Below are 23169 nucleotides of genomic sequence, written 5' to 3' on the forward strand. Positions count from 1 at the left end.
ATGCAGAAAGATATTCAAAGATGATTATTCTTTAATATAAGTGTTGGTCAGTCATTTTACATGGTAAGAAGCCCCATTTTTCTACTTAGTTACGAAATTTAAAAATTGGTATTTACAAGGTGGTTACAACACAAATTTGTTCTTTCAACAGTAATCACTGTATTTTCCTTCTTTTTAATTTCTAAAATAGAGTAAGTGTTGACGTTTCTGGAAATAAACACAAAACACACTATTTGAGGATAAAAGAAAGACGGAATCACTATAGCTTCTGATCCACTAGTTTAAAAGACCTGAAGAAACATCAGAATTTGTACTACATTCAGGCTCCCACACTCAGGAAGCAAATTCCAAAGGCAATGCCTTTTTCTTGAAAATACCCTGCAACCAAAATACCAGACATTTCAGTCTTAGCATTGTTGGCTTCAACTGCTCAAATGACCTCAAATAAATACGTGATATAGTAAAGGAGAGGCATTTTCTTGCATAACTATCTAATATTTTAACAGTCCAAAGGCTAGCAGGACTTTGTGTCAGCACAGATAAAAGCTTGGTTTGAATAATTGTAACTACTGGCTCAAGACTGGAATAATACCTCATTGCCGTTTTCAGTCACCATTTAAAAGTCTTCACTGAATTTTTTTGGAAACAAGTGAATATCACATCTATCTATTCTATACCACTTTTAAGAAATAGGAATAAAACTTCCTAAAATAAGTCTTAAAATATTATTCAAGAAGACTATTGAAACTAACTCTGCTGCTCAAAACAAATGCCATGTACAAAAATAATAAAAAATTATGCCCAGGAGGACCTTCAAGGAGAGCTGAAGTTTATGAAAGGAACTCAGTATTTTTTAGTTTGGTGAAGAGAGTGGTCTCAGCAGATACAGACAGAGAACAGACAGCAAAGTAAATGGTTGCAAAATCATGTAGAGATAGATGGCTTTGGGAAAGCAAATTTCTGGAGATGAAAAGGCTTCTAACAGTGAGCACAGAAACCCCCTCTCTCGATGCCAGCTGTGTTCTAAGAAAATGGAATTACCACCACATTTTTTTTGCGATTAAAAAGGTTAGCACTAAAAACAAACAGAAAACCCCACAAAAATATTATGCATCAGGAATTTCTGTTCTTAGCAGAAAGAATGCTCCTGCCTAGAATTTACTGAGGCAAGTGAGAGCGGTATTTCTTCCTCCGATAACAAGGCATCCCAAGGAGGTGAAATACTTTCTCTGAAATATGGCCCAAGCCACAGCTCTTCTGGCAGCAGTGAGTAACAACTTTGCTGGTGGAGCTCATAGTCCAAATACAGTCAAAATCCAAGCTCTTTTGTAGTATCTTATGACAGGGGAACAATTCCTAAAGGAGTCTTGAGAGTAATCCCAACTGCTGTAACTCAGATCATTTAACAGCCAGCTATGATAATCTCCTCAGTAAATTAATACAGTTTGTCAAGCCAAACAAACTACAAAATAAGAAAGCTGTGACTGTGCCATGAAGATTTGCTAATCAAGAACATCCATTTCAAAAACATTCTGAAAGTCAGCTGAAACCAGCTTATTATCTCCTTTATTGGTGCTTTCAGAAGAGGAAAAAAATGGCCCACCAGCAACCCAGGAAAGTGAGAATGAGGAACAACTGATGTCTGATGCATCCTTACAGAAAGACAGTGAAATTAATTCATCATAGAGCTATTTACTCTAAGGCAACTGAAGAACAAAGATTAGCCCAAGAGGCTTCATGTCCAGAAGTACTGAATACTGCTGGCAGGTCTAAAGGAATGCTACCAGCACAAAACCCTGTTCTCCTTTGTCAGCCAACTCTGTGCCAAGCTGGAATACACTACATGGGCAGTACATGTTAAAGTCTGGAGAAGAAATATGACTCTCCAAGGTATTTGTTGAGATGAAACGAAATCATTATATAATTACTATTATTATATGATTCTGTGGTGTGATTTTGACTATATAATTAGACTGTCTGCCTAACAGTACTTGACTATGATTTTCTTTATGACTCAAAAGCTCAGTTACACTTATTTCCTCAGAAATAACTTCTGTTCAAGTCCACAAAGAACTTCAATAAGCAATTCCCAGTTTTAATCAGTAAAGTATTACTGGCATTACATTAATATTTTACAGTCATTTACATAAAGCATGAGAAAAGCTATCCATCTGGTATCACAAGACAAAATATATATAGAACAGCATCACAGAAAGAGATAAAGACCTACAGCTGAAGTCCAACATAAATAAACGTAATCAATTTCCCAAGCTGACAGTGCATTGTAAATTATTTACAACATATAAATAGGTGAAACACTACTCCATGTCCATTGAAAAAAACCAAAATGGCATCACAGAAGAAAAATGGCACAGCATAGCTTTCTATTACCCCCACTACAACTGAATGAATGAAATGCAAGAGGAGATGTGCCAGGTTACTTGATACTTGCTAGTCAGCTTAATCAGATACTCTCAATTTCCTGCAGGATGGATAACAAACACTGTCCTGCTGCTTACTGCACACCATGTCTACTAAAATATTTTCTGAGGTAGAATGATCCCTAAAGCCATCTAATAACACAAGGGGTCTGTAACCACACGACCTGACATAATGTAAGAGAAGCAGGTTTAAATAAAAATAATTAATTAAAATATATTGTACATGGGTAATTGAGATAGTAAATGATAAGGTTATGATGACAGATACCCAAGCTTCTGACTGTCCTTTATTGTAACCCTACCATGTAAAAACCCAAAACCTGACTTTTTGACCCTGCCATCTGCCCTTATTTTAAAAAAAATCCTTAAAACTTCAGAAGAGTTTAAAAAGCAACATACTTTAAAGAAAAATTTTTAAAAATATTTTTCCAAATTGTTATCTCAATATGAAAGCAATTTTATATTTTACAAGCTGAAATAATTAAGAATGGAATTCATCTTTTAATGACATGTATTTCTGAGAAGAAAGTTAATAAAGGATGAGCAAGATTATTGCCATGAAGAAGAAGGATTTAACAGAAGTTCTGCAATGCTTGAATGTATTTGATAAAACTTTTAACCATTTTATTGTTCAGGAAGATATATGTATGACGTACAACTTACTTGCACAGCAAGGTGACTGAAAATATTATCTTGTACCTTATTATCATCAATAACATGACACTAATTTTCTCCCTGACTTTATTCATATATTAGCACTGATATGCATTTTATTAATCAACATCTCAGTTGCTTCATCCAGCTAAATTTCTCATCCATTAAAGATGTATATTTTTAGGAGAAACCAGAAAGATCTTCTCTTTAGTTTTTTATTTTTCTTTTTCTTTAATGAGGATACACAGAAGAAAATAACAGGGATAGTGAGGAATATGAGAACCAAGAGACCATGAAAGCCAAGCCACCTCCCTTCCAGGTTTACCCCTAACTGAAATTTTTTAGCCCCTGCCCAAGTTACACTGACAATGAAGAAAAACTAGCCAATTTTTCTCTCCCTTCAAAAAGCTGACGAGATAAAACATAGCAAAAAATAAAAAAGCCAAACAACAACTGTTTCCTTGCAATAGCTAATAGTTAGGGCTTTGTTAGGTCACAGCTATCAGCCATGGTGTGAATTCCCCATTTTGATTGCTGTCAATAATAAACTGTTTTCAAAAGAAGTAAAAACAGACATTAGTATTCAGGCCTACTAAATAAAACCAAGAAGAAATCTTAATGTTTTTTTAACCTCAACATGACCTTTCAGACCACTTCTAAAACCACGCAGAAATTAGAAATCAATACTTTGAATCAAGAATTTTACCTCAAAGTAATATGAATTTTAAATAGTTAACCCTTTTGCAATTTCTAGCTTCTCTCTACTCCATTTTTGGCACTGATTTTCTTACTGTTTCAAAATAAAGTCAGTGCACAAGATACATTTCTTAGCACTACTTAGCTTTTTATTCCTAAAGGAAAATTGCTCCACATATTTGGTTATTGCCTTGATTTTCTACCCTCTTGTAGTCTCATGTTTCCCTCAAATTCCCATAAATTGAAAAAAAAAACTTGTAAAAAACAGAAAAATGATTAATTTTTTCAAGGAAAGTTTTCTTATGGAAAATCTCTCAAAATATTTTTAGTATAGACATTTATGGGTGGTACCTACTATCTCCTGTTCCTCTTCTAAAGAAAATCTGGATAACAGTGGAAAGGTCCTAATAAAAGAAGAGCACTGTTTATGTCAAATAATTTTGTCTACTGAATTTTCCTTTAACAGCTAGCATCCCATGTATTTAAAAAAAAAAAAAAGTGATTAGTTTAACTTTGCAGAATTACACAAGCATAAGAATTTGCACTTATGATATCAAACACATCAGAAAAACTTAGAGAACCTAAATATTTCAAATTACTAGATAAACTCTTTCCGTAGTCATGCTTCTCTCACAAAGATTACTTGGTTTTGTGTGTGGGTGCCTCCAACTCTTCTCCTTCTTCCTTTCCCCTGGCCTCATGCTACTCACAGTCCCTCTGTGCTATGCCCAGGATGCAAAGGGGAAGTCCAAGGACCAGGTGTGGTTTTTTACTAGGCAAGCTGGAGCCAGACCTCTTGCAACAGAAAATACTCAACCTGAAGACATGGGAATACAGTTGCTTCCCTCGTCATCGCAGGAACACGCTGTACAGAAACCACAGTCCCATGACTCAGAGCACATCTCAACCAAGAAGCTCTGAGATGATCCTCTCTCTCCACTGAGCACAGGGAACTTGAGACTACATTCCTAACTGCTTCTTGACATTTCCTTGTCGCTATGCAAACTTAAGTCCGTCCAATCCAATTGTGCCTTACTCCCTTTCCCTGTCCTTTTGATTTTTCATGCAGTCTCTGCTTTTCATCCCACCCTGTGCCAGAATAAGATTTTGCCTACTTACTCCTCTGCACTGAGTGCCCACTATTCTGTTGCTGCTCTAAGGCAAATTGTGAATACAAGGAACATAAAATACAGCATTCAAGGAAATGGTGATACTCTCTCCTTAATCTTGCCAGCAGTAGTGAGAGAGAGGACAGACAACTTCACTGAGCTGAGGGGAGATTAGTATAATATTTCCTGTCATACCATGGAAGAAATTTGTTTCCTTTGTTTTATAAATATTAATGTATTAACAGTAGAATTTTCAGTATTAGAATCATGATTTGAGAAAGTGCTTTTCACAATTAACTTACTACCTACATACTCCCAGATTCCAGAAGGAAAGTACACAAAAATCAAAATGCTTCCAGCAGAAAAGAACCTGAAAAAAACTAAAAACAGCCATACTGCTTTCTGTGGTGTTCTTTGGATACATGTTCAGTGATTCAGTTAATTAGTAGCATTGAATCTGAGCTCTATCTTTTAAAAGCTAAGCATGAAAATAGTATTTTACCTTGTATCTCTAATGAGAGGTGCACTTCCCAGTTTAAAACAGATCTTTTCCCCACCACAAGATGTTTGCCTTAAAGAAAAGCTTTCTGCCAGATCAAATCCTGTAAAATAGAACACAATATGATACAATTTAATGGAATTTAATAACCATAAGTAAATAATTTTTAGCATACTTGAATACAAGCATACTAGCATTTCTAGAATACAGACTGACTAGCTATTTTAAAAAGTAGAGCTTGAAATCAGAGATACTTTCAATATTCATTTTATTAAAACTATTCACACAAAATTCACTTGACAGATTACTTTAAAAACTGAAAAATTAATTTGCTAGTTCCTTTTATCATCTGAATTGATAAGAATGCAAGATGATTGGAAAAAAAACCATGCAAATTAGTGTGGCTGCTGAACTTGAACCAATACATTTGAGGAAAAACATGTTCTGATTTTAATGTCACCTTCTTGAGAGCAGCAGCAGATTTTAGGTGCTTTTTGGGGATGGCATTCTGTCCTAACTTTTCAATTTTAAAGCGAGATTCAGTCAGACTATGATTACACCCAGTAATCATTACCAGCTAATTAATACAGATATTCATATTAGCTTGGTCATTTACCTGATACACCACGACTGTCTCTGTTGATTTGTTTGAGATGACGGGCAGCTGTTTTCATTAAAGGACACACAGAGCCTTCAAGAGAACACAGTATAGTATCTATGGTAAAATATTAACAAACTAACAGGCATTGAACAAACTATCATGGCAAATATGGTAATATTGACAGGAATGTTTCTTTAGGATATGAAAAGCAGCAATAAACCAAATTACAAAATCTAAACAAGAGCAGTTTTTATACTACACTTCCAATAAGATAAGCAAATAGAATTTGTATTGCATTTTAATTCAGCTGCCTGTGGTTAAAGTTCATATAAACAATAGAGCCAGAAGAAAACCATTAAATTCTTACCACACTGTTTCCATTTACAACACTTATAAAGCAGTAATATCTGTTCCAAGTTCTTTTTGTATTACTAGAAAATATTTTCCCCCACTCCTGAATATGGAACAATATTATATTTTGGGGAAAAAAAGCTTGAAGTAGGGGAGGAAGTCTGAACCAAAGTACTTTGGTACGCAAACAGAACATACTAAAATTTGGAACATGGTAAATAAACTGAGGTTAAATCTAACAGAACCCTTAGATAAAACACTGTATTGTTAGTATGCAATATTAATTATTATTACTTCTTGCTTGCATTATGTCCTTTATGCTCTTTTTTAATAGATATATAAGAATGCCCACTTTTAAGAAGGAAATACAGAAAATTGTTACTTTTGTTCAGGGGTCAGAAATAAGGCTCACTATTTAACAAGTTTTGCAAACAGCCCTGCTAAATCCTAAAAGAACTAGCAAATCAAAGATGAAAAGTTATGATATTTGGCCTGACAATTTATCAAGCATAGAGTTTTGTGAGCTGATGAAACTAAAAAGTTGTCCAAGGTGTATCTGAAGCTGCTGAACAATGAAGGTCCAGGTGGTTTCCGAAGCATTAGCTCAATAAAACAAGTAAGGAATGTCCTATCATTAACCTGGAAATCATGTATACCTAAATGTTTCGTAAGAACATCCAGACCAAACACTGGTATTAAAACTAGCTACATTTGAAAGCTATTGTGAAAGCTTAAATACTTAAAGCATGTGAAATTTGTCATTTATTCTGTAGTTATGTAGAAAGCATATTATCCTTCAAAATTCTTAAATGCTATTAAATAGATTTCAGTATTTTATCTGGATTAAGAACGGCTAATTGGAAATAACTAGTAGAAGTGAAACAATATCATATAATACAGACATAAAGAAACCTCCTGGTAATACAGGAGGTATTAAAAGCTTTGGTAATAAAGCATTGTCAGCTATTTAAAGAATAGATAGGGTGAAACACCTTTCTTTTTTTTTTTTTTCTGTAAGATTCATGAAGTTCCATGTGCTTCATGTGTAAAATTACAGTTAGAACTAATAATTGACTACTACAAGTAACATCACAGATAAATGAATTTACTTCTAAGGCTCTAAGAAAATAAATTTTTTCTTTCCCTCATATAGATCCATAAATACGGGGATATGCATGTTTTTCCTTGTACAGATAGTGTTTCATGATAAATGAGATGAAACACATGCATGAAAAACTCTGTAAATTCCCTTTCTCCAGAAAAGATGCCGAACTGTAAAAAATATTCATGTTGAAAACTCTGAAGTGAAATCTTTCATCATTCTTGGTTAGTGGGAAGTTTTATACAGTGAGAAAAGCATTCACTGGAATTACACAGTAACAGCAATTCCAGTCCACCAGTTGATATGTACACACATGGCATAGGACAGAAACAGGTTCACCTTAGATACCCTTTAGTTTACAAACCTCAACCTTCAATCAAATACAGATTATTAAACTATAGAATTCTATATACAGCCACTTTAAAACAATAAATGTTGTTAGGGTACATTTACATAAATTATAGCTCTAAGAAATAAGCTGGCGTAAAGGAAACCATTTATGGCTGAAGTCACAGAAGAATGTCAGACATACATGGACAGATGTTTTTCTTAAATCTACATGTTTCCAAAGGGCTTTTTTCAAAGATATTCAATGCATTTCAAGACAAATTCTCTTTTTGGTTATGTTCTTGACAATACTTATAAGAGCTGACAGAGAGTACTTATTGGTGATTTTACCCTAAACTTATATAAGCTTTAGGGAATCTGGGACACAAGTGTGCTTTTTTTTTATTCAGCACTAACTTTCACGTGTGTTGAGCAGTGAAAGACTAGAAAGTTTGAGCCTATTCCCCACAGCTACTTTTTTCCACTTCCAAATAAAGACTCAAGCCTTAATTTTTGTGTTATCCAGATGATAGCAATGATTCCTCACATGCCACAGACTGGACCGTGGACCTATTTTTATCAGTGGCATAACAGTCACGGCACAGACAGGCCATTAAAGTGTTAGTTACTTGTATTCCACATCCCCAGAACTGAAAGAGTTACGATGAATCTTCTATTGCATGCTACTGATGCACTCCTTCAGTTCAGCGCTATTCCTTTTACCAGAGAGCTACGGGAAAACTCTCAAATAACAAGACCAAACCCTCCCCATACCAAGACTGACAATTTTCATTACTACAGAGTGATGAAAATTCTTTCTGCAGTTACAGCTTGTAGCGTTAACCTCTTCCACAATTTTTAGTACTGGTAGCAGATCCTTAAATTTTCTTTAGCTTGAGAAAAAACAGGCAATTTTCCCATTCAACACATGGGCAGCTGAATGACAAGGTCTACATAAAGATATTCAGGAATGTAAAAGAACAAGATAAACCCTTACTGCTAATCCAGTGGGAAACCATGAACCTACCAGACCTGTTGAAATACATTACTGTAAAATCCATGAAACAGTAAGAAGAGCAAGCTTACATTTGTACGTTAGATTGCCCTGCACGTGATAAAACTCCATCTGTGTGGACTGAACAAAAAATTTGTATTAAACTAATGATATCAATGGTCAAGTTAACTTACCTTTAAATTAATAAATTTACCTACCCATACAAAAAAATTGGCTTGTATCTTTATAAAATAATGAGTTCTAGTTATGAGTTCTAGTTATAATATAAAATCAATCAAACAATCTTGAAAATTTTAATTTATGCAGACTAAGCAGGTACATCACAGATCACTGCATTTTCTCTTACCATTAAGATTAGGAAGAATTTTTTTGTTTGTTTTCTAATGGCATTACTAAAAGAAAAAAAAAAATGCATTGCATCTAGGCGTATCTGTTGCAACATGCAATGACGTGTTCCAAATTCCTGGAATGATCAGGACACCTGTTGAAGCACACTGCAACTTCTGTCTAGGCACCATGCTCAGCTTTCCATTCCATGCAAATGAGGACAGAAGAGACTGTGGTGTGTGCTTCGATCTCCCTCTTACAGATATCTCTTGTGTGCACTTCCTGAGTGCACTGTAACTTCCAGTGGGCAGTTTTGGCTTCTCCAGGTTAGTGTAACTTGTAATGGCTAGATTCACTTCACAAGTACCCATGTACTACTTTATAATTAAACTTCACATTCAGGTGATGTTTTTCCTGCCATCTATCACCACTGACATGCACACTGCAAAGGCACTGAAGCTTCCATCAGTAACCATGGCCAGCTCAATGAATGTGGCCAAACAGCAAAGACCAACGTAATGTATACCCATATCCTAATGTATACCCACCTGTTGACTCAAGCTTCAGGCAGAAGAAGCCCATATTACCCAAAATTTTTCTCATACTGTTACTGGATCAGACTTCATAAACACACAGACATAGGCAACCTCTTCAGGGTCAACCACACACTTGCAAATATCAGCAATGATATCCAGTGAGTCCACCTCAAATGTATGCATACTGAAGATAAGCAGATCCAGCTGGCTTGCTTTCAAATAAGGTCAAGAATTCAGATTTCCTACATATCTGCAGCCTCAAGTATACAGGCACCAGGAAATAAGATGTGACATTTTTGTGTTCTGCTATTTTACTCTGTAAAGAAGATTATATTACATTAAAATGTACATGTTAATTAAGACAAGGGTGGGAAGAATGAAGGGAACGTGACGCAGTAAAGAAGTCAACCTCAAGTCTGGTGACTATTTAGATGGTTATGAAGTAATCCAAGAGCATTGGCAGCCAGAAGTAAGAAATCCAAGCAACAGAGTTCGAGGATTAGGATACTCATACCCCTGGAGAACTATACTCTCCCATGAAGAAGAGTAAGTAGTGAAAAGCAGGACTTCATATTATTTGAGACAACAAGCATCACTTCACCAAGGGCAAGTTTTGCATGACTAACTCCATGTCCTTCTATAATGGAGTGACTACATCAGTGGACAAGGGAAGAGCTATGGATTTCATCTGGATTTCTGCAAGACCTTTGCAAGACATGGTCCCCACAGTATCTCTGAATTGTAGATGCTGGGATTTGACATGTGGGCTGCTTGGAGGATGAAGAATTGGTAGGACAGTCACATCCAGAGGGGAGTGGTCAACTCCTCAATGTTCAGATGGAAATCAGTGACAAGTGGTGACCCATTTGGGACCAATGTTATTGAATTAATTAACGACATAGATGACGGGATTGAGTGCACCCTCAGCACATTTGCAGATGACATCAAGCTGAGTGGTGCAGTTGACACACCTGAAAGACAGGATGTCATCCAGAGGGAGCTAGAAAAGCTCAAGAATTGAGCTCATGGGAATCTTGTGAGGTTCAACAACCTCTTGAGGTGCTGTGCCTGGGCAATGCTCAGTATCAAAACAGACTGGGGGCTGAAGGAATTGAGAGCAGCCCTGACAAGAACCTTTGAGAATACCAGTGGATGAAAAGCTGGAGATCAGCTGACAGTGTGTGCTCACAGACCAGAAAGCCAATCATATCCTGGGCTACATCTAAAGAAGCATAGCCAGCAGATCAAGAGAAGTGATTCTGCCCATCATCTCTCATGAGAACCCCCCCACCCTGACTACTGCATCCAACTCCAGGGCCCCAGCACAAGAAAGACATGGACCTGTTGGAACAGGTGCAAAGGAAGGCCACAAAAATGATCAGAGAGCTAGGGCACCTCTCCTGAGAGCTAAGGTTTTCAGCCTGAAGAAGAGAAAGTCTCCAGGGAGACCTTACTCCAGCCTTCCAGCCAGTGGGCCTGTAAGAAAGATGGGTACAGATTTTTATGAGGATTTTTATCCTTGTGACAGGACAAGGGATAATGGTTTTAAATAAAAGAGGTTAGATTTAGACTAGACCTTACAATAATGGTGGTGAAATACTGCAACAGGTTGCCCAGAGAGGTGGTAGATGCCCCATCCCTGGAAACATTCAAGGCCAGGTTACATGGGAATATCAGGAATATGAATACATTGAATACGTGAAAAATTGAATACATACAATATAAGAGTTACTGTAGAGTCGTTATATTGATTTAGAGAAGTATCTAGCTGTACTAAAACATGAAAACCAAAAAGCTGTGCTGATTTGCATACTTGAAATCACTCACTGTGTCTGGGTTGGAGCGCCTATCTAAAATCACGACCCACAGCCAATACTTTTCACAACACATTCCATGTCAAAAGACAAGGAAAATTCACCATGGCTGATAGCCCCAGGACTTTGTTTATACCACATTTTTCATGGATTAGCAAGAGACTTTAAAAAAAAGTAATTGTAAAAGAAAGTTGAAAAAGAAGCAATGATCTGGGAATAAGACAAAATATTAATATTCTTAAAATAAAGCACACAGGAATGATCAAATTAGAACTTCATGTGTCAGTATAGAAAGACCTTGCATCCACACTCAAACCTCAAATATTCCCAATAATAATAAGTAGACAACATGAAGAAAGCACGCTTGCAGTCAGATCAAAAATATGCCTGTGGAAAACTCCTGAACTGCCTCCCCTCAGATTTGCTATACTCCATCATGAGAAGCGAGTGCTTCCTTCTAATGAGCACCAAGCATATCAAAACATGAGAACTGAAAGAAATCCTCTATGTGAATCTAATGCTTACTGGCACCCTCAAAGCCTAAGGAGGACTGCTCCAAGAAGATCCAGCATACTCTCTCAGCCCATGTCTCTTTTTTCAATACTGGTATTTATTTATTACAATATTGGCCCAATGAATAAGTCACAAAGCATATTCAGCATGCCTGCTCAGAAGGCTCTCCTCTACATATGTACACAAGTCAATCCTTCCCCTAACACACTTCTTTCTCTCACCACCCTCAAATTAACTCTAGTCTACCCTTTTCCATGTACTTGAAGCCATTCCTTATGATTCAAATAGATCAGTGAGAAATTTCAAGATGTAAATATAATAATCTCAGAGCCTACCTGAATGTACTTTGCTGGAAAAGTTTCCATATTAGCCTACAGAAATAAATGCTATGTATATGAGGTTGAAGGAAGAAAACCAAAAAGATCATCTAGGCAGAATATTGAAGGACAGATGTTGATTTAAACAGAACTTATACATCAGAGGGAACAAAGGCCCAAGAAAGAGAGACTGAATGCAAGACAGGAAAAACAAAAAAAAACCTTTAGATATTACCCTCTTCATGAAGAAAGCTCATTTCAAATTTTTAACAGATTCACCTGCATACAAATTATCAAACTGGATTGTGACAACTTTGCAACACAGAGGACTTGGTTCAGCTGAACAGAGCAGATGAGCAAAAGGTTGGCAGAAAGACCTGTACCACTTTTACCGCTGCTCTGCTACTGGGTCTATTCTTTCCTAACTCCTGCTTTCTGGTCTATAACTTGCATGTATTTTTTGGCAGTAACCATCCCTGCAAACTCTAGTAGAGTCTCTTTCCTGTTATCAACTGGAGTTTAACTCTGGGCTTAACTCATATACCTGCTGCTGGCAGAGCTGCTCAAGCTGGCAGCTATTGACTTGTTATTCCTCACCATCTGCCTGTACCACCACAAACTGAAGAAGCCTCTTTCAAGTGCACACCCTCAGTTATTCACAGGAGAGGCTCAGTCTCTCCTTTTCTTCCTAGCAGTTCAACTGGACCCATATTTGACACATTTGTGGTGACCAGGCTAAGGAAAACTGCAACCTCAAGCCTGGCTACAAACTTCTAACAGAATGTAATACACAGTTCAGATGCACTGTTTATTCTCAGTTCAAGGTATCTGCCACATCTCCTGTGGCTGGCCCAACTTTTACTAAGGCATCATTTCATTAGGAAAAAAAAAATATAAAAGAAAAGAGACAGTGCCTTCTGGAATTTTGTTTTAACATTCTTCAATCTACATTGCTAGGGAACCTTCTGTACTCTCACCATTTTAGCACTTTAAAAATTTCCCTTCTGCAACCCACCACCTAGCAATGACAGAATAAAACCTATTTTTCTTCTTTCAGACAGAATGATTTCACACCTATGATGTAGGCTTGCTCTCTCAGAGGGGTTAAGAATAATTCATCAGCAGAGCACTTAGCCTCACTACCCTAAAAATAAAAGGGGAAAGACTTTGACTTAAATTCTGGCTCTTCACAATGCATTATTATTACCTCAGAGCCCACACATTACACTTATTATTTATTCATTATTACTTTTTTATAGTTTCCAGGGGTAGTAAAAGGATTATTTTCCTAGTCATGGGCTTTTAAACTTCTTGGGCCTGAGTTACAAATGAGTTATTGAGATTTAAAGTTGTTGAGTGTGTGTAGTTTCTATTATATTTTATAAGATTTCTGGAAAGGAACAGCATTACTAAGACTTAATTTTATTTTTGAGAAAAAAACCCAACTTAATTTAAATAGTAATAAACATGTTCTCCTTGCTAATAATTGTAGGAAAATTATAAGTTCAAGTACTTGCTGAGACTGAGTAATTCTAGAAAACTGATGTTCCATGTTTTACAAGCATGCATGATGCATCTTTAAGACAGAATTCACATTTTGGAGAGTTAATTTGGAGTTTAAGTGAGAACACTAGATAGCATGTGGAAAGTAAGAGAAAGAAGAGAGAAATGTGAGAAAATTCGTGGAAGACAGGTAACAGCTTTTAAGGTAAACAACATGTTTCTATTCCTTTCCCCCATCTTCTTAGGAAAAAGGGGTTTTTTTTGCTCTGTGTGAAACATATGACCCAGTCTAGAGATTAAGTATAGGTGTGGTTAACATGAGCATTAGATTGTTTAGGCCAATGTGATAACTGGTCTGCTCTAATAAAGCCACATGATTTTTTTCACAAAAGTTTTGCAAACTCTGATTTATAATCTTGTTTTGTATGGTAGGAAAAGAAAAGTACAAAATGAAACCCCTAGGAACTACAATTACCTCCAAACATGAATCTTCCAAGCACAGGAAGCAGAAAGCCTGCTTTGGAACTGCTTCAAACTTAGTTAATTTCAGAAAAGAGATTTAAACAACCTTGTATAATTTTATCCATTCATAGTGTTCATTTTCCATGTGCTCTTCTTATTTACTAAAAATTTTTCAGTACTGAGATTTATGCCTTTGGGCTGTGATGGGCAAGAAAAGTGGAAGTACCTGTCTGGTCACTGACAGCCACGGAAGTAGAAACAGGAAGGAGGAAGACTGCCATGCAAAGCCAAACTATGCAGGATCCAATGTACTTCATCTCCCCCTGGACACATGTGAACAAACAGCTACAAATCTAGAACAAAAAATAAACATATTCAGAACAATCTCATCTTATTCTTCCTACCTCACTTTGTCAGAAAACCACGCACGAGAGCTTCTTAACTGTGAAGAGGAAGTTGCTAGTCACATACAAGTGTACAATTTATCTGTTTAATGAACTACAAGAAAGATTTATGCCAGTTTGGAAATAAATTATAATTATACTCCTTTTTAGTTTGTTATTAATAAACTCAGAAGTAACACCTTAGAAATATTATCTTGGAGATATTAATTGTAAAGGCACTGAATGTTCATTTCATTAGTAATTACTAATTTTCTTTTATATTTCTCCCAAAATTATTTTTCAATATATTAGCTAAACTGTGGTGTCACAACATTCACGGTGACTACTGAAGTAGTCCTCAAACGGAACAACGGCAACACGCAATTGTCTGAGTTTAACCACAAAAGAAACCAAAATGCGGTATTTCGCCACCTTGCAAAGTGCCTAGAGCAGCGTATGTTGAATTTCCAGTTTAAATCTCACAAAAGTACAGGCTTCAACAACACAAACTGGTACTGTCATTAGAGGACAAAAGCTTTCTTCTAAGACAACTACGACGTATAAATATACATGAATTTAAGGAAACACAGAAAACGTCTACTATTTTTTCTAGCACATTTTCTGTAAGAAAAGCAGTCATATACCTAAGATGCACTTTTTATCATTATTTTCGCAAGGCACCTTATTCATCATCAAAGCTATTCTGTCGTGTACTGACAGCAACTACATCATGATTAACTTTTCTAGCCTTCCCAGCAGCATCAAAGCGAATACATGTTCAAATAAATTATCATTTAATTTCCTGCACCTGCTTTACAAGCAGGCATCGGGAATTCAGTTAGAGCTGCCGCTCCGGAGGTCTGGTTTTCTGAAGGGCTCCGATCATCAATCCCGCCACCCCCTCGCTGCCGCCGCACCTCCAGGCTCGGGTCCTCTCCCGCCGGCTGCTCCAGGAGGCTCCGCTCGCTCGCACAGCCGGAGCACCGCAGCCTTCGGGGCGCCCCGAGCCTGGGCAGCACAGCCTCTAACTCGGTAGTGCCGGCAGCCTCGCTTCCCTCGGATCGAGCCGCGTTTGCCGGAGGGAGGGTTCAACACTCCGGGCGGGAAGGCAAGCGGGCAGCTCTCCGGCGCGGCAGGGCGGGCGCCCGGGCAGCGCCCCCGCCCCGCTGCCGGGGCCGCTCTCCCGCTCTCGGCTCCGCGTCTCGCCCCCGGCCCGGGCTCCCTCCGCCGCGCCCGCCCCGGAGCCGGGAGAGCGCCGGCCCGGGAGCCAGGAGAGCCCGGTGAGCAAGCGAGGCGCCCGCCGCCGCTTCCCCCGCAGCCCCGGGGCGGAGCGGGGCCAGCAGCCCGCCCGGGCCGGCGGCTCCTGCGAGCGGGGCAGCCCCGGTGCCGCGGGGCGCTGCGGCGGCACCTGCGCCGGGCCGGCAGGTGAGGGGTCCCCGCGGGCCGGGGGCGGCGAGCCGGGCCCATCGGGCCGGGACGCGGCCCGCGGCATCCCCGGGCTCTGCCCCAGAGCTGCGGGTGCCCCCGCCCCGCAGGGCACTGCCCGCCCGTGCCGCGGCTCACTCACCAGCGCGCTCCCACCAACTGCGGGCAGGCCAGCCGGCACGCGTGCCAATTACAAGGTAGGCTTTTAAATGTAAATATATGCACAATCAGCATTGTGGCAACTCGCAACAGTTTAATCAGTTTTGTAAATTACTGTTCATTTAGCAGGGCTGTGTTTATTTGCATATCTTAGCATATACCTATAGTCACCCACTAGCATATACAATGTATTTACGCAACCATGAGCACAATACTATAGCGCACTATATCGTCTGATTGCAGTATGTTAAAAACTTACGGTATCCATCATGTTTATATAAGACATAGTTAATATTAGCAATGACAAACTTAAATGACAATTTTGTAAATCAAAACCAAAAAACCCTGAATAAAAACACCACAAAACAAGCCAGTAATACTGTACTGTGTGTCAGTGTACACATGTAAGATGTCTAGATAATGGACTACAAATAATGAGTGGCTTACCTTTAATTTTTTTATTGGTGTGTCCCCCAGAAGCGCTGAAAATTCCTGTAGAGAGCTGCTGTAGTGCCGAGGAGTTGCTGGAGTGAGTCTCCAAAGAGTGGTAGAGGGGGATGCAGCTCTGTCCTTATTAGTCTCACAGTGTGACCCTCCCACTCAGTGAGCACAGAATACTCTGCAAGAAAGAACAAACAGCCATAGATTTTACATAATCACACGTGTAGGTCCCAAGTCAGGTAACAATGTAAGAAATGTTTGGGGTTATTTTCTCCTTCCCCCCACCTCTTTAAAAAGCACCCTCTCAACAGTTCCATAAATCAGACAGCCATGGTGTAAATGCATGAATGAAAGAGTGTCTGGATTCTAGCTGTGAAGAACCAATTATGTACATTATTACACTGGCAGAAACTAGCTTTTATCTTTTAAGTGTAAGTGTACTTTAATTTTATATACTTTTATGTAGTTCATCATAAATTTAAAAATCAGCCATGCAAGAAACCAAGAGAGTACACCTATTTATGGCACTGATGCTGTAATGCACAGTGAATTACTGAAATTTGTTTGGCATTTTAAAATCTATCATTTACAAACCTGAATGTTCTTGCACTTGTAATATCATCTGTCTGTGATGAAATAGTGAGACTGAGCACTGCCACTGGCTCTTATCTGAATGTGCCAAACTGCGCTTTTGTCAGGTTCTCCAAGTCTGCTTGTGGCAGTTTTCTGTACTGCACTTAAAAATGTGAACCAGATAGAAGGACACAGACAAGTAAAACAAGTAACAGATATACAGAAGACAGAAAGTAGTGTTTACGTTTTTAATTTTTATATATATATATCCAAGACATATTTTACCTTTTTCTAGTTGAATCATTCTGATGGGAGAAAAACAAAGAAAGGTGGTCCTAATATGAAAATTTATCAGCTTACCATCAATTTAGCCAATTGGTCTTCAGAACAGAAAATATAGAGTAAACTTTCTTCTACCCCCAGCTCCCATACTCGAAATCCTCCCACCCACTCAGCAGATTTTGGAATGTGTTTCCTCATTTCAATCAAGATAACTAGCCAGGATAACCAACAAATCACATGGAAAGACATGATTATCTTCCTGGTTTGAATTTCAAAACAGTTGTTGTTCTTCCCAACTTAGAATCATGAGAGAAAGATGAAATTGCAGCTTATGTACACATCTGCTGGGGTGTTTTATTCCACAGCTTTGCCACAGACTTGTGGTGTAACTTTAGGCAAGTAACACTTCTTGCTTGCTCATTCTGTAAATTATAGAAAGTAAAGCTGTCTTACCTCTCAGGGTGAGGTGCAAGAGCCCAATCCCATGGCTGATAAATCATAAAAGCACTCTTCTCCTTCAGACTGTTCATTTGATAAAGGCTTCAATGTTGAGCCCTAATTCTTTATTTCAGAATTGTGAGATCCTCAGTTGAAAGACCCTTTGTAAAAGCTCTGTCCCTAGTAAAAGGCATCATATTTATTTTTTTTTTATTTGAGAAGAACTGCATTTCTCATTGCTCTTTCAAGCGACAAAATTCTATATTTTTTACTTCACTTTATATGCTCTAAATACCTAGATTCATCTACCTTACATAAACTGTCTCATTAATGTCAATCAAATATATGCTCTGAAGTAGCTAAGCATTTTAATTGTGTAAGAGTTTGGACATACAATCAGTTTACCTTTAAAGAAGTATTTCTGCCTATTAAAATTTCAGTAATGTTTCATGGTCCAGACCCAAATATGGTCTTCGTTTCCGGTGAACCAATAATGAAACAGTTCCTAAACCAAGGGTGTTGTTTCCCTTGCAAAATACTGACACTACAAAGAGAAAACTAAATACCTGATTTATTGAGTTTGTGTTGACCATAATGTAATTTGACCATGTCAACCTTGAAAAACACTTCACATCTGCATGAAAGCAGCAAGTAGAAGAATTAGAAACTGCTGCAACCTACCCTAACACATACACTTCCTGTACTCTGGGCCAGATCTTCAAGTAAACAGGATTATTCCGGTTCATATAAATCAAAGGAATAGTTATTTATACTAGTTGAGGAGCACCACATTAGGGACTGCCATAATATGTATTTATGGACAACACCGTTCACATTATTAGCAGTTCAAATGACTAGTGACATAAAAATTGGGAACAAGAAAAACCACACTGTTTAAAAACCTCTGTCATGATCTCCAAAAAATGGCTTCTCTCAGCCTCCCATGATATAAGAAGCTAAACCACAACTGGTGACACATCTGTTGTTGCCAGTAGCAGCTTAGAAATCCCAAACACTTCCTCACCTGCAGTTACTGATGCACTCCAGTGAAAATGTCTGTACATTGTCTTATCTGCTTTAAATCCAGGAAGTACCGGAAAAACTGATAATCCAAGATGAAGCAGCAGCAGCAGCAAATGGATGATATTCCATCTTGTCTTTGCAGCAACACATTTTTCCAGTTATCTCAGAGTTTAGCTAAAGCACACAGAAGACAGAGTTAGACCTGGATCCAGAAAAGAGTTGAGGCAAATACACTAAGAAGCAGAAAGTAGAGAAATTTAGGTTTGAAGCCATACTTAGCACAGACATGCAGAGAACATTCCATCTCCTGTGCCAATGCGAAACTGCTCCACTGAACAGCTTTTACTACAACTGCAGTTGCAGGCAAGATGCAGGGGGAAAAGGTGAGAGAACTGGGAGGGGCTAAAGCACTGACTTATTTTTATAGAAAACTTTTCTTTATTGCTAACACTCACTTTCACCCTTTGTTTCTTTTTTTGTCATGAATAGATAACCAAACCAGCCAAGTTGCATAATTTGCTCTGTCTGTGCAGTGTTAACAGATTTGTCTTCATCTCGTTAGACCCACATTTTAAACTGTTGCTTACAACAACACGTATGCAGGAATGAAGCTGCAAACTTGGACAAAACTGTTTAAAAGCATCAGTGTCCTACTTGAAAAAAATTGTGTAAAAGAAGATTAATTTGAAATGCCCCTTACCATGCAATTTCTCCCTGAATGTAGTGCTCAGTATTTCTGTTCCGTTGTGTAAGCCCTTATGTGGCATTGTTCCTTGCCAGATGATCCTTTCTGCCCTCTGCAAGATTTGCCGGTCACGACAACTGCATTCCACTGAAGCAATTAAAATATAAATGCTTTTAAATACATGAGGGTGAACTATGGTGAACTTAGACGAAACAGGTGGAATTCCAGCCCTGGGGAAGTTAATGGAAATTTTAACATCTATGTAAATGGAGCAAAAATGTCACTCAAATGAGGGCACTTTGGCAAAAAACTACATGAAAAGGGAATTATTTATATGCATGTGCACACATACTAAGCACTCCTAAGCAGCAAAGCCAACAGAAAAGCTGGATGTCACTTCGTTTCTGCTATAGAAGACAAAAAGAAAAAAACCCAACTGCTACTTCTTCTACTGCACACTTAAGCAGCACTCAGATTTTCAGTAGAGGGGCCAAAATAACTCAAAAAACTATAGTTTTCAGAATACTTATTATAGTTTTGTGGTATTTTTTGTCTTAGCTCAGGCATTTTCTTCACTCTTTGATGCTTTACAACATGTCTTAAAATCAACAATTGCTAGTAAATATAAAGTATATATAGTACAGCAACCAAAGAAAGAAAATGAAAAGAAAAAAGGTACATTCTTTATCTTGAATTCCAACGCCACTGAAAAACCCAATCTCAAAAAAATACTCATTCACAGTGTTTAGTGCTATTTGGTCCTAATATGTTTCATATTTTAATAGTGGCATTTTAATTCAAAATAGATACATTTCAAAGTAAATAGATCAATGTCATGATATATTGCTTATATTTACCAGTTGTAAATGTGCCAAAAGCTGTATCATATGCTTTAAACAGTATTCATTAATATTCCAGAAAAATACATTTCTCAATATATACTTCTCTTTAAAGTGGTAGTTCAAAAATTCAAAAGCTAAATTATTCAAACCTGAAACACTTCTGGATTTGCAGAATTCAGTAAAAACATCAGTCCAGGCTGAGAGAAACAGTGCTAAGATTAATAGCATTAAAATGTTCCTTATCTAATAAAATGCATACTTTCCTTTTTCTTCCTATATATAGCCATACCCTAAACAGCTTGCCACAAGTTCTATTGTTTGATGAACCAAAGACATACACAATAAAAAAAAAAAAAAAAAAAACAACAAAACTTTACCACAATTCTTCTTACCACAATTCTTCTTACTCTTCTTGCCTTCATATGGAATCTGCCCTCCCTGTAAAGCAGAAAATACATGCCTTTTGGTGGCTTTTGCATTGCACAAGAAAAAAAGTAAGTGGTAAAACAGATGATTAAGGAAGCAAAGAGCTGAAAGGTGATTTTCCAAAACAAGTCAAAGCGCATCTGGCTTATTTTAGATTGAAGTATCCATAAGTCTTTAAAAGTCATTATACATAATAAAAAGGTCAAAGTTTTAGGCAGATTTACTGGGATGTATAGGTGTTTACCCAATATTTCTGTACGAATATGGTAAAATCCTACACACAGTCGGAAAGCATCTACAAATCAGTAAAATGTATTAATTTAAAATTCATATAATGCAAATATTGTGAAAAGGAAGATGAAGAGCAAAATAAAAAGGTATCAGCAAAGTTTAAGATCCTACAAATAGACCAGGCTGTGTAAGACCTGCAGGCTTAATGGACAGCATTATTTCAGCTCAGAGAATACTCTGCGCCTGTTTTCTTTTAACTTCAGCAAGATGAAGCATAGAATTTTAATTTTAACAAATATGTCTGAGAGTTCTCAGGTCTCAGTATTAGCCGGTCTCTCCTACTGTTGTGTCTTTTCTAGACAGCAAATTTGCCCAAATGTTATTTAAAAATTGAATACTACTAGGATAAATAACCCCCTTTTTAGGTCTAGTTATAAAGAGTTTCAAATTTTCAGAAAGTAACTTCTTTAAATTTGCATATGCCATACTAACTGATATATAGTGATCATCGTTTTTATCAACATAGTAGCTACAATTATATTAACACATCCAGGATTCTGAATTCATGCAGAGCTATTTACTATTATGGTGTTTCAGTGCTCAGTTTCAATACTGACAAACAACATAAAAATGAAATATTAAAATGACAAGTACTTTTTTATATTTATTGCTGAATAAATAGGCACAATAATCTAGAAAGTCATAATAAGTGCATATTTAATCTGTATCTCTGCATCCATGTACTTTATTTGCCTCTCATCTAGGAGTAATATTCTCAGGGTTTAACCATTATACTTTTAAGAAAGTAATTTTGTAGATTTATGTAAGCTTGATGTGTAAGCCTAGAGTTATCTAGTTATGGTCTCTGATGTAAAAGAACCCTGAATTCAGTAGTGTCAAAAAGACTGCAGCTAGAAGACAGAAGTAGATGCAAAAAAGTGAAAAAAAGATCTGGCTCTCTCATGCCCTCTAAACCAGCCTACTGACCTATACATATTGCAAGTCAACATCCTGTATCACCCTGTGTATTTATGTATTTTTGGGAGCTGAGGATTTCAGCACTAATAGAAGATGACAGTCCAAAGGGAGAGCCTATCAGACCGTATTTTCATGACTATCTGTGTGTTTATGCCCTGTGATTCAAAAAAATTTTCCTGCTAACTAGGAATGCAAATTCCAGTGCTACCTCCTAGAAAGGCCACTATTTAAGTAAATTGAAGGTTCTTAAACAAATGTAGCCATGTAATGTATCAAGAGTAACATTTGCCTCAATCTCTAAGTTGTTTATTTCTGGCATGTCAAAACTGGTTTGTACACAATGGAGAAATTTAATTTTGGAGAAAGGCCAAGTGATTTAGCATGAACATGCCATTTTCATGAAGCCTGGAGTTGCCACAAACTGCCTTGGTTTCTTCCCTTTCCTGGTAAGTGGAATCCAGATAAATCTTGTTAGTAAACTGTGTGATTAATCTTGCCAATTAGCCATTGACTAATTGTGTTGGAACCAATTATTAAAGCTGGAACCAACTATGTTCCAACAGCTTAGACTGGCATCCTGAAACTGTTTAGTGAGGTTATATTTTTACATGACAAATATTTTCACATCGTGATCTCCTAGGGTAAGCATGTGGCAAGAAGGGAGGCAGGAAGGCAGGAAGGCAGGCAGGAAGGCAGGCAGGAAGGAAGGCAGGAAGGAAGGCAGGAAGGCAGGCAGGAAGGAAGGCAGGAAGGCAGGCAGGAAGGAAGGCAGGCAGGAAGGCAGGCAGGAAGGAAAGCAGGAAGGCAGGCAGGAAGGCAGGAAGGAAGGCAGGAAGGAAGGAAGGAAGGCAGGAAGGAAGGCAGGAAGGAAGGCAGGAAGGAAGGAAGGAAGGAAGGAAGGCAGGAAGGAAGGAAGGAAGTCAGTCTTGGCTCCAGTGTTGATCCAGCTGATGCGCCCAGACCTGTGGAGATACTTTTTTGTTGCCCTTGTAGAGTTAAGTTTCATTCTAAGTAAA

The 23169-nt window shown here is 37.8% G+C and overlaps 1 protein-coding gene across 1 annotated transcript in view; it reads right to left on the bottom strand.

Annotated features, from left to right (window-relative positions):
• COL19A1 (collagen type XIX alpha 1 chain) overlaps positions 1-16762 on the bottom strand; it is a 184603-nt gene extending 167841 nt beyond the window's left edge. Inside the window, exons 1-4 of the mRNA XM_005518585.3 lie at positions 16682-16762; positions 14494-14620; positions 6016-6090; positions 5403-5502 (exon numbers count right to left, since the gene is read on the bottom strand). Coding sequence (XP_005518642.1) covers positions 5403-5502; positions 6016-6090; positions 14494-14584 — 266 coding nt within the window. The 5' untranslated portion in view covers positions 14585-14620; positions 16682-16762. The remainder of the gene's footprint in view (positions 1-5402; positions 5503-6015; positions 6091-14493; positions 14621-16681) is intronic.
• Between the last annotated feature and the right edge of the window lie 6407 nt (positions 16763-23169).

The sequence above is a fragment of the Pseudopodoces humilis genome, chromosome 3, assembly GCF_049639895.1.
Source record: "Pseudopodoces humilis isolate 2021_Gansu_Grassland_sample_001 chromosome 3, ASM4963989v1, whole genome shotgun sequence".
NCBI classification, from domain to species: domain Eukaryota; kingdom Metazoa; phylum Chordata; class Aves; order Passeriformes; family Paridae; genus Pseudopodoces; species Pseudopodoces humilis.